At 51.6% G+C, this 19,274-nt stretch overlaps 1 protein-coding gene across 1 annotated transcript in view; it reads left to right on the top strand.

Moving 5' to 3' along the window:
• Window positions 1-19,274, top strand: part of tg (thyroglobulin) — a 179,016-nt gene that overhangs the window by 85,250 nt on the left and 74,492 nt on the right. Inside the window, exons 28-36 of the mRNA XM_078398459.1 lie at window positions 1,248-1,388; window positions 3,882-3,947; window positions 4,311-4,454; window positions 4,834-4,998; window positions 7,402-7,515; window positions 9,209-9,428; window positions 12,535-12,637; window positions 16,868-17,027; window positions 18,363-18,559. Coding sequence (XP_078254585.1) covers window positions 1,248-1,388; window positions 3,882-3,947; window positions 4,311-4,454; window positions 4,834-4,998; window positions 7,402-7,515; window positions 9,209-9,428; window positions 12,535-12,637; window positions 16,868-17,027; window positions 18,363-18,559 — 1,310 coding nt within the window. The remainder of the gene's footprint in view (window positions 1-1,247; window positions 1,389-3,881; window positions 3,948-4,310; window positions 4,455-4,833; window positions 4,999-7,401; window positions 7,516-9,208; window positions 9,429-12,534; window positions 12,638-16,867; window positions 17,028-18,362; window positions 18,560-19,274) is intronic.

The following is a 19,274-nucleotide window of genomic DNA, read 5'->3' as shown; positions in this document are numbered from 1 at the left end:
TTCCACTAGCCCCTAGAGCTCTATCTAACTCTAATGGGAGCAGTGTGTAGATGGTACATAGAATGAAGATCAGTACAGCGTGGGAACTAATGAGTTTAGTTTAGAGATACAGCGCAGAAACAGGCCCTTCAGCCCACCGAGCCCACACCGCCCAGCGATCCCCGCACACTAACACTACCACCGAGCCCACACCGCCCAGCGATCCCCGCACACTAACACTACCACCGAGCCCACACCGCCTAGCGATCCCCGCACACTAACACTACCACCGAGCCCACACCGCCCAGCGATCCCCGCACACTAACACTACCACCGAGCCCACACCGCCCAGCGATCCCCGCACACTAACACTACCACCGAGCCCACACCGCCCAGCGATCCCCGCACACTAACACTACCACCGAGCCCACACCGCCCAGCGATCCCCGCACACTAACACTACCACCGAGCCCACACCGCCCAGCGATCCCCCACACTAACACTATCCTACACACACTAGGGCCAATTTTTACATTTACACCAAGCCAATTAACCTGCAAACCTGCACGTCGTTGGAGTGTGGGAGGAAACCGGAGCACCCGGAGAAAGCCCACATGGTCACGGGGAGACCAGTTTTCAGTTTAGTTTATTGTCACGTGTACTGAGGTACAGTGAAAAGCTTCACAGTTTGTAACATGTAGTTTGTAGATGGTACATACAACACAGAACATAGAACAGTACACACAGGGACAGGCCCTTCGGCCCATAGTGTCCGTGCTGAACATGACGCCAAGACCAACTCTTATCTGCCTGCACATGACCCATATCCCTCCATTCCTTGCATATCCATGTGCCTGTCCAAAACCCTCGTAAACACCACTATCATATCTGCCCCCACCCCCACCCCTGGCAGCGCGTTCCAGGTAAACCGGTTGATTGTTTGGTTAAGTAGAAAAGTGATGGGTATTAGTGAGGAATATCTGCTAGAAACACGTGTGTGCGCGTCTGTGTGTGCATGTGACTGCTTGTGCATGTGAATGTGTGCGTGTGTGTGTGTACGTACGTGCGTGTGCGTGCATGTGTACGTACGTGTATGTGTGCATGTGTGTGCATGTGTGTGCATGTGTACGTACATGCATGTGCGTGTGCGAGTGCGCTATGTGTGTGCGTGTGCGTGCGTGTGTGTACGTGCGTGAGTGTGTTGGGTAGCGCTGGTCACAGGGAGGCAGGGATTTCTGCACTAACTCTTGCTCTCTGACGGCCGGCAGATGTGGGGGTGACGTGCCGGACCCTCAGTGGTCTGGGGGTGCAGTCCTGTGGTGATGGAGCCGGCAGCTGGCGATCCCTGCCTTGTGAACCCACCGGCCAAGCCCCTCTCCTCCACCCATTCGGCTGGTACCAGAAACCCGGTAAGTGACACATCAGCGTGGGAACTGACTGCTTACTGCTCACCACTGCTCACCACCGCTCACCACTGCTCACCACCACTCACCACCGCTCACCACCGCTCACCACCACCTACTGCTCACCACCACTCACCACCGCTCACCACCGCTCACCACCACTTACTGCTCACCACCACTCACCACCGCTCACCACCACTCACCACCACTCACCACCTCTCACCAGCACTCACCACCACTCACCACCACTCATCACTCCAGCAATGGACCATCAGACCATCAGTGATAGGAGCAGAATTAGGCCATTTGGCCCATCAAGTCTACTCCACCATTCAATCATGGCTGATCTATCTCTCCCTCCTAACCCCATTCTCCTGCCTTCTCCCCATAACCCCTGACACCCGCACTAATCAAGAATCTATCTATCTCTGCCTTAAAAATATCCACTGACTTGTGGCCTCCACAGCCGTCTGTGGCAAAGAATTCCATGAAAATGTGTTTATGGTTTTCTCATAACTTCTTACAATTTGAGAGATTGGTTTTGAACACATATCCATGTTCTCCACAGATGCTGCCTGACCCGCTGAGTTACTCCAGCACTCTGTGAAACGTCACCTATCCATGTTCTCCACAGATACTGCCTGACTCACTTTCAAAATAACAGCTTCATCTTTACCTGTAGATCTAAGCTGGATTTTGCACTTCATTACTTACACTTCAATTTAAAACTTTATTTGGATCAAAGTAAATTTAAGAAATCCAATTTAATTTGGGTTTGGATGTGGTGACACATTCTCTTTTAATTAATAATTACCAATGACTAATTTAATGAATAATTGCTGGATAATTACCCGCACTAGAGGGATGTGTTGTGGTGAGTTGCGTGTAATGTTGAGAGGAGATCTTATCGAAACGTATAAGATTATTAAGGGGTTGGACACGTTAGAGGCAGGAAACATATTCCCAATGTTGGGGGAGTCCAGAACAAGGGGTAGGCCATTTAGAACGGAGATGTGGAAAAACTTTTTCAGTCAGAGAGTTGTGAATCTGTGGAATTCTCTGCCTCAGAAGGCAGTGGAGGCCAATTCTCTGAATGCATTCAAGAGAGAGCTAGATAGAGCTCTTAAGGATAGCGGAGTCAGGGGGTATGGGGAGAAGGCAGGAACGGGGTACTGATTGAGAATGATCAGCCATGATCACACTGAATGGCGGTGCTGGGTCGAAGGGCCGAATGGCCTCCTCCTGCACCTATTGTCTACTGTCCTGTGTGCTGGTGGTACAGATGGGCCTTGTTCCCTGCCGTTAGACAGTGAGCCGCTGGTCTCACCTACAGCACCATCTGGCAGTGTTTAATGTAGCAGCAGAGATGCTCTGATTAATAATCTCCCTCATCTGCTTCTGGCAGCTTACATCACCTCAGTGAAATGTGCAACTGTTTATGTTTATGTTTACTGGTCTGGGACAGCTCTGTGTGGACAGCCAGATGGTCTCCTCCTGCACCCATTTTCTAACATACTTCTCAGCATTGTAGCGCATCAGTTCCACAGACAAGGTCCACTGTCCACAATGGGGTAGAGGTGAATCGGACAGTACCCCAGCTTATGGAAGGGCCGTTCAGTAGCCTGATCACAGAGGGGTAGAAGCTGTTGCTGAGTCTGGTGACGCGCGCTTTCAAGCTTCTCTACCTTCTGCGTGTCTGTAACTAAGTAATGCCCACCACAGTAGTTTAGTGATACAGCATCGAAACAGGCCCTTCGGCCCACCGGGCCCATGCCAACCATCGATCCCCGCACACTAGCACTATCCTACACACTAGGGACAGTTTTTACATTTACCAAGTCAATTAACCCACAAACCTGCACGTCTTTGGAGTGTGGGAGGAAACCGAAGATCTCGGACAAAACCCATGCAGGTCACGGGGAGAACGTGCAAACTCCGTACAGACAGCACCCGTAGTGGGGATGGAACTCGGGTCTCTGGCGCTGTGAGGCAGCAGCTCTACCCGCTGCACTACCGTGACTGTGGTTCCTGGGCACTCATTGTTGAGTGTATACAAGCCGTATCCTTGGTGAGGTAGAGCATAGAGTGATGGAGCTGTACAGCGCAGATAGAGGCCCTTCGGCCCACCTTCTCCATGCCCACCATGTTGGCATTCTGGGCCAGCCTTTCCTATCCATGTATCTGTCCAAATGTTTCATAGGTTATGATGGTCCCTGCTTCTACAACTTGCTCTGGCAGCTGGTGCCAGCTACAGACTACCCTCAGAGTGAAGCAGTTGGCCCTGAGCTCTTTCTCTCCTCTCCCCCCTCCTATCTGAAGCCTGGGGCAGCTGGCAAATGTTCCACCTTCAGCATGGGGACATGGACAAACAGGCAGAGCCTTCATTGCCTGCGTTCAGGGCCAGGATTGAACGGCAGAGGAGACTCGATGGGCCGAATGGTCCAATTCTGCTCCGATCACATATGACCATGTGTAACCAGGTTGTTGATGTGTTTGCAGTGAACCAGTGGAACCGTGTGGCCAACATGTGTCCCCCAGCAAGACCACCCCCACCACCCCAGAGAGGTACGTCAAACATCCCACCCCATCACAGTATTGTACTGCTGGCATTATTCATATTATTATTACTGCGGTTATTATTACTATTACTATATTCTGTTATTATTACTATTACTATTATTACTGCTGTTATTATTACATATTACTACTGTTATTATTACTATTACTATATTCTGTTATTATTACTATTACTATATTCTGTTATTATTACTATTACCTTTTTTACTGCTGTTATTATTAATATTATTACTACTGTTATTATTACTATCACTTTTTTTACTGCTGTTATTATTAATATTATTATTACTGCTGTTATTATTACTATTACTATTATTACTGCTGCTATTGTCGTGTTGCTTGTGTTTGCAGTGTCACTGAGTAACTGGCAGATGCTGAGGGTGTCTCCCATCCTTGACTCCACAATGTCTGCCTTTGATGTTGTCCACGTCAGCAGCGAAGGTCCTGAACCGAGTGTGGAGTTTGTCAGTGAAGCTGGGGATTGGTGCCTCTCAGGTAAACGCCCAGACACCGACAATCGCCTGTTGTTGCGCCCAAGGTGATGATGTTCATTAGTTCAGTTCAGTTCAGTTTAGTTTGGTTCAGTTTTGTTTAGTTAAGTTTATTGTCACATGTACCGAGATACATGTGACAATAAACTGAACTATAAACTGAACTGAACTAATCTAAATGTAACTAAACTTAACTGAACTAAACTGAAGTGAAGTGAAGTGAAGTGAAGTGAAGTGAAGTGGCGTGGCGTGGCGTGGCGTGGCGTGTTGTGGCGTGGCGTGGCGTGCCGTGGCGTGGCGTGGCGTGGCGTGTTGTGGCATGGCGTGGCGGTTGTTGTGCCCATAGTGATGGTGTTGACCTGTTGGTGCTTCTTTCCCCACAGCCTGTGCCTCCAATCTCAGCTGTGCCACAGTCACTCTGCAGCGCCAGGTGAATGGGCTCAGGTGTGTCCTTTACCCCGACACCCACACCTGTCGACACCGGCCGCACGCTCTCCTCTGCCGGCTGGTGCTCAGAGAGGCAGCCGACATCATCTACCGCAGGACAGGTGAGCAAAGCACAGGCCCGACACACCTGGGGGCAAAATAGTCCCACATTTATGTTTCTCCCACCAATCCGTTAGAGGTTCCAGTTGTCACCAAGAGGGCAGACGAGGGCAGGCCAGTGGGGGTTGTGTACATGGACTTCACCAAAGCCTTTGACAAGGTTCCGCGTGGCAGGCTGCCATGGAAGGTTAGATCGCATGGGATCCAAGGAGAGTGAGCGGAATAGATGGAACTTTGGCTCCATGGAAGGAAGCAGAGGGTGATGTTGGAAGGAAGCAGAGGGTGATGGTGGAAGGTTGCCTCTCAGACTGGAGGCTGTGACCAGTGGTGGGCCTCAGGGTTTGGTGGTGTTGAGTTATTGGTTCTGGATTATTATTCTCATGTGTATCGAGATACAGTGAAAAACTTTGTTTGCTAACTGTTCAAATCATGCCACACACGAGGGTGATCATACTACACCCGGGATGATCACGCCACACACGGGGTGATCACGCCACACATGGGATGATCATGCCACACATGGGGATGATCACGCCACACACGGGATGATCGCGCCACACACAGGATGATCGCGCCACACACGGGATGATCACGCCACACACGGGATGATCATGCAACACTCACAATGATCACACCACACATGAGGGTGATCACGCCACACACGGGATGATCATGCAACACACACAATGATCACGCACACACGGGGTGATCACGCCACACACGGGATGATCGTGCAACACACACAATGATCACACTACACACACACAATGTCATGCCACACACGGGGTGAATTGGTTGTTCACATTCATGTTCACGGTTTGGCGGGGAATGGACAAGACACGGTGAGGACGTTTGTCGTTGGCAGAGCAGATGGCAGCGTGGACCCTGGACACGGGTGACCTGTACACACCCATGAGACAGGAGGGACAGAGCCACGTCAACACGCAAAGTCTTTTTTCCAGAGAAGCTGAATCCTGTACTCAAGTGAAAAGCTTTAAGACAAAAGGACAAAGATTTAAGAGGGATTGGACAGGCTAGAGGCAGGAAACATGTTCCCAATGTTGGGGGAGTCCAGAACCAGGGGCCACAGTTTAAGAATAAGGGGAGGCCATTTAAAACTGAGATGAGGAAAAACTTTTCCACCCAGAGAGTTGTGAATCTGTGGAATTCTCTGCCACAGAGGGCAGTGGAGGCCGTTTCACTGGATGTTTTCAAGAGAGAGTTAGATTTAGCTCTTAGGGCTAACGGAGTCAGGGGGTTTAGGGAGAGGGCAGGAACGGGGTACTGATTGTGGATGATCAGCCATGATCATATTGAATGTGGTGCTGGATCGAAGGGCCGAATGGCCTCCTGCTGCACCTATTGTCAATGTTTCTATGCTATCTAGTGTAGATGGGGCATGTTGGTCAGTGTGGGCCAAAGGGCTTGTTTCCGTGCTGCATGACTCTATGTCTATGACTCTATGACTGCCAACCCCATTCTCCTCCCTTCTCCCCATAACCCCTGACACCCGCACTAATCAACAATCTATCTATCTCTGCCTTAAATATATCCACTGACTTGTGGCCTCCACAGCCGTCTGTGGCAAAGAATCCCACAGATTCACCACCCTCTGACTAAAGACATTCCTCCCCATCTCCTCCCCCATGCATTCCCAGCTAGCATTGTGCGTCGGCTCTCTCTCTCTCACCATCATGCCCGGGCTGTACCAACAGTGTTTGTATCTGCTGGTCCCAGTTAGTCTCCGGTCAACGCACAGACACATCCCTCTTGGCCTCCACAAACGTGGGTGTGTCTCACTGCCCACACTCTGACCCCACTCTGACCCCACTCTGACCCCACTCTGACCCCACTCTGACCCCACTCTGACCCCACTCTGACCCCACTCTGACCCCACCCTGACCCCACTCTGACCCCACTCTGACCCCACTCTGACCCCACTCTGACCCCACTCTGAGGGAAAGTCATGGCCTGTAACGTTACTACCTTTCACCTTTTCACAGCGAATGCTGCCCGCCCCACCAAACATCTCCAACAGTTTCTCGATGGGCTGAATGGCCTCATCCTGCTCCCATCACTTAACACCCGATGGCCTTTCTGTTTCGGTCGTGTGCTTTCCTGGTTCACTCATGAAAGAGCTGCAGAACAGTTCAGCAGCACACTTGGTAAAACACAAGTAAGGCCGACATCGGCACGTTCAGTGCCTCTGTACGGACGCTCAATATTATCTGAAGAAGAGTCACAGCCCAAAATATCACCTATCCATGTTCCCCAGAGATGCTGCCTGACCCACTGAGTTACTCCAGCACTCTGTGAAACGTCACCTATCCATGTTCTCCACAGATGCTGCCTGACCCGCTGAGTTACTCTGTGTCTGTCTAACACGGTTTGTTTTCTGGTGGCAGTGGTCGCTCCCTGCGATGGTCGCTGTGGGGATTATCGTCCTGGCGCGCCGTGTCAGTGCAACGTGAAGTGTGCCGATTATGCCGACTGCTGCCCCGATGTTCACACCTGCACCGGTGAGCCACAGAGTGATACAGTGTGGAAACAGGCCCTTCATAGAGTCACAGAGTGATACAGTGTGGAAACAGGTCCTTCATAGAGTCACAGAGTGATACAGTGTGGAAACAGGCCCTTCATAGAGTCACAGAGTGATACAGTGTGGAAACAGGCCCTTCATAGAGCCACAGAGTGATACAGTGTGGAAACAGGCCCTTCGGCCCAACACGCCCACACCGGCCAACATGTCCCATCTACACTAGTCCCACCTGCCTGTCCTATCCATGTACCTGTCTAACTGTTTCTTAAACATTGGAATAGTCCCAGCCTCAACTACCTCCGCAGGTAGCTTGTTCCATACACCCACCACCCTTTGTGTGAAAAAGTTACCCCTCAGATTCCTATTAAATCTTTTCCCCTTCACCTTGAACCTATGTCCTCTGGTCCTCGATTCCCTTACTCTGGGCAAGAGACTGTGCATCTACCCGATCTATTCCCCTCATGATTTTGTACACCTCTATAAGATCACCCATCATCCTTCTGCGCTCCAAGAAATAGAGACCCAGCCTACTTAACCTCTCCCTGTAGCTCACACCCTCTAGTCCTGGCAACATCCTTGTAAATCTTCTCTGAACCCTTTCAAGCTTGACAATATCTTTCCTATAACATGGTGCCCAGAACTGAACACAATATTCTAAATGCGGTCTCACCAATGTCTTATACAACTGCAACGTGATCTCCCAACTTCTATACTCAATACACTGACTGATGAAGGCCAATGTGCCAAAATCCTTTGTGATCACCTTATCTACCTGCGACTCCAACTTCAAGGAACCATGCACCTGCACTCCTAGATCCCTCTGCTCTGCAACACTACCCAGAGGCCTACCATTCACTCCTAGATCCCTCTGCTCTGCAATACTACCCAGAGGCCTACCATTCACTCCTAGATCCCTCTGCTCTACAACACTCCCCATGGCCCTACCATTCACTCCTAGATCCCTCTGCTCTACAACACTCCCCATGTCCCTGCCATTCACTCCTAGATCCCTCTGCTCTGCAAAACTACCCAGAACCTCACCATTCACTGTGTAGGTCCTGCCCTTGTTAGTGCTTCCAGAATGCACCACCTCACACTTCTCTGTATTAAACTCCATCGACCATTCTCTCCGCCACCTCCAGTTTAAATTCCATTTGGAATATTTTGGAGTGCCAAGAACCAAGAACCATTCCTCCGCCCACCTGGCCAATTGATTCAGATCCTGCTGCAATCTTTGACAACCACCCTTGTTTGCAGTTACCTGCCATCCCTCTGACGACCTGCAGTGTCGGAGAATTCCTGGTGCTAGCTCCTTCACTCCCTGATACATATTTCCACCTGGAGAGAAATGGGTGCCAGTGATACCGGCATGGTGGCGCAGCGGAAGAGTTGCTGCCTTATAGCACTTGCAGCGCCGGAGACCCGGGTTCCATCCCGACTACGGGCGCTGTCTGTACGGAGTTTGTACGTTCTCCCCGTGACCTGCGTGGGTTTTCTCTGAGATCTTTGGTTTCCTCCCACACTCCAAAGAGGTTAATTGGCTTGGTGTTTGTAGGATAGTGTTAATGTGCGGGGATCGCTGGTCGGCGCGGACTCGGTGGGCCGAAGGGCCTGTTTCCGCGCTGTATCTCTAAATTAAACAAAACTAAACTAATAATCTATTTTCAATGCAGACCCTCTGTTGGCCGAGAGCCAGCCCGAGCTGACCTCTGTAGTCATCCCGGCTCATGGAATTATGTTTGGAAAAACCCAATTGACCCGTGTTGGTGAGGGATGGAAGGCGGTCAACAGTTTCCTGGGTGTTCCCTACGCGGCTCCTCCCACCGGCGACGCTCGGTTCAAGGCCCCAGAACCCTTCAACTGGACGGGGGAATGGAATGCCACGTTCTACAGGTGAGCAAGACCTTGCCCTGATGGAGCATGGAGATACTAGGACCAGCTAGTGATGGTGGAGATACTAGGACCAGCCAGTGATCATGGAGATACTAGGACCAGCTAGTGATGGAGATACTAGGACCAGATAGTGATGATGGAGATACTAGGACCAGCTAGTGATGGAGATACTAGGACCAGCTAGTGATGGAGATAATAGGACCAGCTAGTGATGGAATATGGAGATACAAGGACCAGCCAGTGATGATGGAGATACTAGGACCAGCCAACGATGGAGATAATAGGACCAGCCAGTGGAGATAATAGGACCAGCCAGTGATGATGGAGATACTAGGACCAGCCAGTGATGATGGAGATACTAGGACCAGCTAGTGATGGAGATACTAGGACCAGCCAGTGATGATGGAGATACTAGGACCAGCTAGTGATGGAATATGGAGATACAAGGACCAGCCAGTGATGATGGAGATACTAGGACCAGCCAATGATGGAGATAATAGGACCAGCCAGTGGAGATAATAGGACCAGCCAGTGATGATGGAGATACTAGGACCAGCCAGTGATGATGGAGATACTAGGACCAGCTAGTGATGGAGATACTAGGACCAGCCAGTGATGATGGAGATACTAGGACCAGCTAGTGATGGAATATGGAGATACAAGGACCAGCCAGTGATGATGGAGATACAAGGACCAGCCAGTGATGATGGAGATACTAGGACCAGCCAGTGATGATGGAGATACTAGGACCAGCTAGTGATGGAGATACTAGGACCAGCCAGTGATGATGGAGATACTAGGACCAGCTAGTGATGGAATATGGAGATACAAGGACCAGCCAGTGATGATGGAGATACTAGGACCAGCCAATGATGGAGATAATAGGACCAGCCAGTGGAGATAATAGGACCAGCCAGTGATGGTGGAGATACTAGGACCAGCCAGTGATGATGGAGATACTAGGACCAGCTAGTGATGGAGATACTAGGACCAGCCAGTGATGATGGAGATACTAGGACCAGCTAGTGATGGAATATGGAGATACAAGGACCAGCCAGTGATGGTGGAGATACTAGGACCAGCCAGTGATGGAATATGGAGATACAAGGACCAGCCAGTGATGGTGGAGATACAAGGACCAGCCAGTGATGATGGAGATACTAGGACCAGCTAGTGATGGAGATACTAGGACCAGCCAGTGATGATGGAGATACTAGGACCTGCTAGTGATGGAGATACTAGGACCAGCCAGTGATGGTGGAGATACAAGGACCAGCCAGTGATGATGGAGATACTAGGACCAGCCAGTGATGATGGAGATACTAGGACCAGCCAGTGATGGTGGAGATACAAGGACCAGCCAGTGATGATGGAGATACTAGGACCAGCCAGTGATGATGGAGATACTAGGACGAGCCAGTGATGGTGGAGATACTAGGACCAGCTAGTGATGGAATATGGAGATACAAGGACCAGCCAGTGATGGTGGAGATACTAGGACCAGCTAGTGATGGAATATGGAGATACAAGGACCAGCCAGTGATGATGGAGATACTAGGACCAGCTAGTGATGGAATATGGAGATACAAGGACCAGCCAGTGATGATGGAGATACTAGGACCAGCTAGTGATGGAATATGGAGATACAAGGACCAGTGCTGGTCCATTCATCTGCTGTTTAGAAGGATGAGGGGGGACCTCATTGAAACGCACAGAATAATGAGCGGCCTGGATAGAATGGATGTGCAGAGGATGTTTCCACTTGTGGGAGAGTCTAGGCTAGGATCAGAGGGCACAGCCTCAGAATTAAAGGAAGTTTCTTTAGGAAGGAAATGAGGAGGAATTTCTTTGGTCACTGAGTGGTGAATCTGTGGGATTCTTTGCCACAGACGGCTGTGGAGGCCACAAGTCAGTGGATGTTTTTAAAGCAGAGATAGAGAGATCCTTGATTAGTGCGGGTGTCAGGGGTTATGGGGAGAAGGCAGGAGAATGGGGTTAGGAGGGAGAGATAGATCAGCCATGATTGAATGGTGGAGTAGACTTGACGGGCTGAATGGCCTAACTCTGCTCCTATCACTAATGACCTTATGACTAATGTTGCCTTTGAGAGGGGCCAGAGCAATAGACAATAGGTGCAGGAGGAGGCCATTCGGCCCTTTGAGCCAGCACTGCCATTCAATGTGATCATGGCTGATCAGTACCCCGTTCCTGCCTTCTCCCCATACCCCCTGACTCCGCTATCCTTAAGAGTGTAGTCGCAGATAGTTGAGTACGTGGCATTGTAACTGTGGGAGTGATCCAGGTTCCGGGCTTCTTTGGCAAGCCATGACAGTCAGGTTTCATAGTGTGGAGCTGGAGAGGCAGTTGGACAATAACATTGCCAGGAAATAAGTAAAAAGGGAAACAAAATAGTCACCAATGATTGATTCACACAAAGAGTTATGAAGTTGTTGGATCAAATGGAACTGCAATTATTCCAGAGTTTGACAATTGTCTGGATGGACCTCAGTATATTCAACAGAAGGTCCATGGCCAGTAACGTTCATGACAATCCCACCCACATACCAACAGAATGCATTCAAGAGGGAGTTAGATAGAGCTCTTAAGGATAGCAGAGTCAGGGGGTATGGGAAGAAGGCAGGAACGGGGTACTGATTGAGAATGATCAGCCATGATCACATTGAATGGCGGTGCTGGCTCAAAGGGCCGAATGGCCTCCTCCTGCACCTACTGTCTGTTGTCTATAAGGTCCTTGGCCAGTCACGTTAATGAAGGGTCAGGCTGCGTGTGGAGTACCGCGCGCAGGTCTGGTCGCCCCCATTACAGGAAGGATGTGGAGGCTTTGGAGAGGATGCAGAGGAGGCTCACCAGAACGCTGCCTGGATTAGAGAGTTCCAGCTACAGGGAGAGGTGGATTAGAGGGTTCAGCTACAGGGAGAGGGTGCAGAGGAGGTTTACCAGAATGATGAGGAAAACAAACCCAAAGCAGGCATCTGTACAAGTGGCGGTGGATTGAACACAAGGAATGTTTACAGCGTGGTCCTCAGTGAAAATGAGCTTTGGTGTTTTGACGAGGAATGTAAAGTTGCCAATCTCTGTCCACCAGGCCCAGCTGTCTCCAACCAGGGGATACAAAGGCTGTTTACTCCACTGTGGGTGAAGACTGCCTCTACCTGAACTTATTTGCACCAAAATCCATCGTAAGTAATGTGTGGGCACAAGGAACTGAGATACTGGTTTACAAAAAAGACACAAAGTGCTGGAATAAATCAGCAGGACAAGCAGCTGCTCTGGAGAGAAGGAATGGGTGATGTTTTGGGTCAAGACCCTTCCTCAAACTCGACCCAAATTCTCGATTGTCGACCCGAAATGTCACCCATTGCTTATCTCCAGAGATGCTGCCTGTCCCAGTGAGTTACTCCAGCTTTTTGTACTTATCCGTGTTCTCCACAGATGCTACCTGTCCCACTGAGTTACTCCAGCATTTTGTGCCTGGCTTCAGTGTAAACCAGCATGATGTGGGTCTTTGTCTGCTTTGTAGGTCATGCCAGCTACATAATGATATTGAAAACACAGGTACATGAACAGGACAGGATTGGAGGGATGTGGGCCAACCGCGGGCAGGTGGGACTAGTGTAGATGGGGCATGTTGGTCGGTGTGGGCAGGTGGGACTAGTGTAGATGGGGCATGTTGGTCGGTGTGGGCAGGTTGGACTAGTGTAGATGGGGCATGTTGGTCGGTGTGGGCAGGTGGGACTAGTGTAGATGGGGCATGTTGGTCGGTGTGGGCAGGAGGGACTAGTGTAGATGGGGCATGTTGGTCGGTGTGGGCAGGTGGGACTAGTGTAAATGGGGCATGTTGGTCGGTGTGGGCAGGTGGGACTAGTGTAGATGGGGCATGTTGGTCGGTGTGGGCAGGTGGGACTAGTGTAGATGGGGCATGTTGGTCGGTGTGGGCGGGTGGGACTAGTGTAGATGGGGCATGTTGGTCGGTGTGGGCGGGTGGGACTAGTGTAGATGGGGCATGTTGGTCGGTGTGGGCGGGTGGGACTAGTGTAGATGGGGCATGTTGGTCGGTGTGGGCGGGTGGGACTAGTGTAGATGGGGCATGTTGGTCGGTGTGGGCGGGTGGGACTAGTGTAGATGGGGCATGTTGGTCGATGTGGGCAGGTGGGACTAGTGTAGATGGGGCATGTTGGTCGGTGCGGGCAGGTGGGACTGGTGTAGATGGGGCATGTTGGTCGGTGTGGGAGGGTGGGACTAATGTAGATGGGGCATGTTGGTCGGTGTGGGCAGGTGGGACTGGTGTAGATGGGGCATGATGGTCGGTGCGGGCCGGTGGGACTAGTGTAGATGGAGCATGTTGGCCGGTGCGGGCAGGTGGGACTAGTGTAGATGGGGCATGTTGGTCGATGTGGGCAGGTGGGACTAGTGTAGATGGGGCATGTTGGTCGGTGCGGGCAGGTGGGACTGGTGTAGATGGGGCATGTTGGTCGGTGTGGGAGGGTGGGACTAATGTAGATGGGGCATGTTGGTCGGTGTGGGCAGGTGGGACTGGTGTAGATGGGGCATGATGGTCGGTGCGGGCAGGTGGGACTAGTGTAGATGGAGCATGTTGGTCGGTGCGGGCAGGTGGGACTAGTGTAGATGGGGCATGTTGGTCGGTGTGGGCAGGTGGGACTAGTGTAGATGGGGCATGTTGGTCGGTGTGGGCAGGTGGGACTAGTGTAGATGGGGCATGTTGGTCGGTGTGGGCAGGTGGGACTGGTGTAGATGGGGCATGTTGGTCGATGTGGGCAGGTGGGACTGGTGTAGATGGGGCATGTTGGTCGGTGTGGGAGGGTGGGACTAATGTAGATGGGGCATGTTGGTCGGTGTGGGCAGGTGGGACTGGTGTAGATGGGGCATGATGGTCGGTGCGGGCAGGTGGGACTAGTGTAGATGGAGCATGTTGGTCGGTGCGGGCAGGTGGGACTAGTGTAGATGGGGCATGTTGGTCGATGTGGGCAGGTGGGACTAGTGTAGATGGGGCATGTTGGTCGGTGCGGGCAGGTGGGACTGGTGTAGATGGGGCATGTTGGTCGGTGTGGGAGGGTGGGACTAATGTAGATGGGGCATGTTGGTCGGTGTGGGCAGGTGGGACTGGTGTAGATGGGGCATGATGGTCGGTGCGGGCAGGTGGGACTAGTGTAGATGGAGCATGTTGGTCGGTGCGGGCAGGTGGGACTAGTGTAGATGGGGCATGTTGGTCGGTGTGGGCAGGTGGGACTAGTGTAGATGGGGCATGTTGGTCGGTGTGGGCAGGTGGGACTAGTGTAGATGGGGCATGTTGGTCGGTGTGGGCAGGTGGGACTGGTGTAGATGGGGCATGTTGGTCGATGTGGGCAGGTGGGACTAATGTAGATGGGGCATGATGGTCGGTGTGGGCAGGTGGGACTAGTGTAGATGGGGCATGTTGGTCGGGGTGGGCAGGTGGGACTAGTGTAGATGGGGCATGTTGGTCATGTGGGCAGGTGGGACTGGTGTAGATGGGGCATGTTGGTCGGTGTGGGCAGGTGGGACTAGTGTAGATGGGGCATGTTGGTCGGTGTGGGCAGGTGAGCCTAGTGTAGATGGGGCATGTTGGTCGGTGTGGGCAGGTGGGACTAGTGTAGATGGGGCATGTTGGTCGGTGTGGGCAGGTGGGACTAGTGTAGATGGGGCATGTTGGTCGGTGTGGGCGGGTGGGACTAGTGTAGATGGGGCATGTTGGTCGGTGCGGGCAGGTGGGACTAGTGTAAATGGAGCATGTTGGTCGGTGTGGGCAGGTGGGACTAGTGTAGATGGGGCATGTTGGTCGGTGTGGGCAGGTGGGACTGGTGTAGATGGGGCATGTTAGTCGGTGTGGGCAGGTGGGACTAGTGTAGATGGGGCATGTTAGTTGGTGTGGGCAGGTGGGACTAGTGTAGATGGGGCAGGTTGGGCAGAAGGGCCTGTTTCCATGCTGAATGACTGTCTAGTGCAGAGGGGCTAGTGGTCATTCTGCTCTGTCGTATCATGGTGGTGGTGTGCACACGTGTGTACGCATGTATGTGCAGCATTGCTGGAGCACGGAAACAAAGCCTCTCTGGGTAGTGAGCTATACTGATGGAACGTTTTAGACTTTAGGCGGGTGGCACGGTGGCGCAGCGGTAGAGTTGCTGTCTTACAGCGCTTACAGCGCCAGAGACCCGGGTTCCATCCTGACTACGGGCGCTGTCTGTACGGAGTTTGTACGTTCTCCCCGTGACCTGCATGGGTTTTCTCCGGGTGCTCCGGTTTCCTCCCACACCGGAAACCGGAGCACCCGGAGAAAACCCACGCAGGTCACGGGGAGAACGTACAAACTCCGTACAGACAGTACCCGTAGTCGGGATGGAACCCAGGTCTCTGGCGCTGTGAGGCAGCAGCTCTACTACTAAACCACCTTGCTGGCCATAATAAGGAGCTTACCTGATACAGTTAATACAAGCCCTGTACTGGGATGTGGAACACAAGGCGATTCCACTGTGGAACGTTGTCACAGATACATCGTAGCTTTTTGCCAAAACTGTCAACATCTCCTGATCCAAAAATCCACCCCCGCTCCACCTCCCCTTCAAAACCCACTTTCCACTCTTCCTTTCCCATCCCGTTTCCAGCATCGTCTGTCTTTCCTGGAACCCAGACACACACAGAGAGCTGGAGTAACTCAGCGGGTCAGGCAGCATCTGTGGAGAACATGGATAGGTGACGTTTCACAGAGAGCTGGAATAACTCAGCGGGTCAGGCAGCATCTGTGGAGAACATGGATAGGTGACGTTTCACAGAGTGCTGGAGTAACTCAGCGGGTCAGGCAGCATCTGTGGGGAAAAGGAAACCTGGAACCCAGGTTTGAATTTCCTGGCATAATGATGGACAGGCTGTGAACAAGGTCCCAATTTACTCCTCTTGCAAGTTACCGTCTGGAATCACCAATCATCATTCACTTTGCTCTCCCCGAGCAGCTTTTCTCAGTTTAGTTAAGAGATACAGCGCATAAACAGGCCGTACAGCCGACCGAGTCCACGCCGACCAGCGATCCCCGCACACTAACACTATCCTACACACACCAGGGACAATTTACACTTACACCAAGCCAATTAACCTACAAACCTGCACGTCTTTGGAGTGTGGGAGGAAACCGGAGCACCCGGAGAAAACCCACGCAGGTCACGGGGAGAACGTACAAACTCCGTACAGACGGAACCCGTAGTCGGGATGGAACCCGGGTCTCTGGCGCTGTGAGGCAACAGCTCTACCCGCTGCACCAACCGTGCGGGCCGTTTCTGATTCTGCCTTGTTTAGTTTAGGTTTTTGCGTTGCCAGCAGGGGCGTGGACGTGGGTGACGTGTAGCGGGAGTGTGAGGTGGGGCGGTAACTCTGCCTTTGTCCACACACAGATCGGGCCCATGCCAGTGTTGGTCTTCTTCCACAACGGAGTCCAGGACTACACGGGCGGCAGCAAGGCCGCCATAGACGGGTCCTCTCTGGCCGCTGTGGGGAACCTCCTGGTGGTGGCGGCAAGCTACCGCGTGGGACTGTTCGGATTCCTCAGTGATGGTAAATCCCTCTCACCCTCCCGAGTCTCTTCCCAGCTGTCATCAGGCAACTGAACTGTCCCACCACAACCAGAGAGCAGTTGCATCAGGTACAGCAGGCAGTGAAGAAAGCCAATGGAATGTTGGCCTTCATAACAAGAGGAGTTGAGTATAGGTGCAAAGAGGTCCTTCTACAGTTGTACAGGGCCCTAGTGAGACCGCACCTGGAGTACTGTGTGCAGATTTGGTCTCCAAATTTGAGGAAGGATATTCTTGCTATTGAGGGCGTGCAGCGTAGGTTTACTAGGTTAATTCCCGGAATGGCGGGACTGTCATATGTTGAAAGACTGGAGCGATTAGGCTTGTATACACTGGAATTTAGAAGGATGAGAGGAGATCTTATCGAAACGTATAAGATTATTAAGGGGTTGGACACATTAGAGGCAGGAAACATGTTCCCAATGTTGGGGGAGTCCAGAACCAGGGGCCACAGTTTAAGAATAAGGGGTAGGCCATTTAGAACTGAGATGAGGAAAAACTTTTTCAGTCAGAGAGTTGTGAATCTGTGGAATTCTCTGCCTCAGAAGGCAGTGGAGGCCAATTCTCTGAATGCATTCAAGAGAGAGCTAGATAGAGCTCTTAAGGATAGCGGAGTCAGGGGGTATGGGGAGAAGGCAGGAACGGGGTACTGATTGAGAATGATCAGCCATGATCACATTGAATAGCGGTGCTGGCTCGAAGGGCTGAATGGCCTCCTCCTGCACCTATTGTCTATTGTCTATTTGAGGAAGGACATCCTTGCTATTGAGGCAGTGCAGCGTAGGTTCATGAGATTGATCCCTGGGATGGCGGGACTGACATATGAGGAAAGATTGGAAAGACTGGGCTTGTATTCACTGGAGTTTAGAAGGATGAGAGGGGATCTTATAGAGACGTATAAAATTATAAAAGGACTGGACAAGCTAGATGCAGGAAACATGTTCCCAATGTTGGGCGAGTCCAGAACCAGGGGCCAAGGTCTAAGAATAAAGGGGAGGCCATTTAAAACTGAGATGAGAAAAAACTTTTTCACCCAGAGAGTTGTGAATTTGTGTAATTCTCTGCTACAGAGGGCAGTGGAGGTCAATTCATTGGATGGATTTAAAAGAGAGTTAGATAGAGCTCTTGGGGCTAGTGGAATCAAGAGATATGGGGAGAAGGCAGGCACGGGTTACTGATTGTGGATGATCAGCCATGATCACAATGAATGGCGGTGCTGGCTTGAAGGGCTGGATGGCCTACTCCTGCACCTATGTTTCTATGTTTCTATGATAGACACAAAATGCTGGAGCGCTCTGTGTTATGTCCAAACTAACAGGCTCGGATGTGATGCCGGGGAACTGGGGCCTCTGGGACCAATTGTTGGTGTTACAGTGGGTGCAGAGGAACGCCGGTTACTTTGGTGGGTCACCGTCCAGTGTCACCATCGCGGCTGCAGGCCGTGACGCTGAGATCACCAGCATCAACCTCATGGCAGCAACGGGCTCCAGGCCCTTCCACCGGGCCCTGCTTCTGGTAAGAGACTGCCTCCCATCAGGGTCAGTGTAGTTTACAGGTGCAGCGCGGAAACAGACCCTTCGGCCCACCGAGTACGCACCGACCAGCGATCACCCCACCCTATGCTATCCCAGCTGTTATCAGGCAACTGAACCATCCCACCACAACCAGAGAGCAGTGCTGAACTACTATCTACCTCATTGGTGACCCTCGGACTATCCTTGATCGGACTTTGCTGGCTTTACCCTGCACTAAACGTTATTCCATTATCATGTATCTGTACACTGTGGACGGCTCGATTGTAATCATGTATTGTCTTTCCGCTGACTGGTTAGCACGCAACACAAGCTTTTCATTGTACCTCGGTACACGTGACAATAAACTAAACTGAAACTTACACTATCCTACACCTACACACACACACACACACACACACACACACACACACACACACACACACACACACACACACACTCACACATACACACACACACACACACATTAAGGCATATCCCAATGAGGGATATGGGCCAAACGCAGGTAGGTGGGACTAATGAAGAATGGACATGTTGGCTAGTGTGGACAAGTTGGGCCGAAGGGCCTGTTACCACGCTGTAAGACTCTGTGACTCTATGACACCAGGGACAATTTACATTTATTCCAAGCCAATTAACCTACAAACCTGCACGTGTTTGGAGTGTGGGAGAAAACCGGAGCACCCGGAGAAAACCCA

The sequence above is a fragment of the Rhinoraja longicauda genome, chromosome 4, assembly GCF_053455715.1.
Source record: "Rhinoraja longicauda isolate Sanriku21f chromosome 4, sRhiLon1.1, whole genome shotgun sequence".
Taxonomy (NCBI): Eukaryota; Metazoa; Chordata; class Chondrichthyes; order Rajiformes; family Arhynchobatidae; genus Rhinoraja; species Rhinoraja longicauda.
This window is presented reverse-complemented; position numbering and strand designations above follow the sequence as displayed.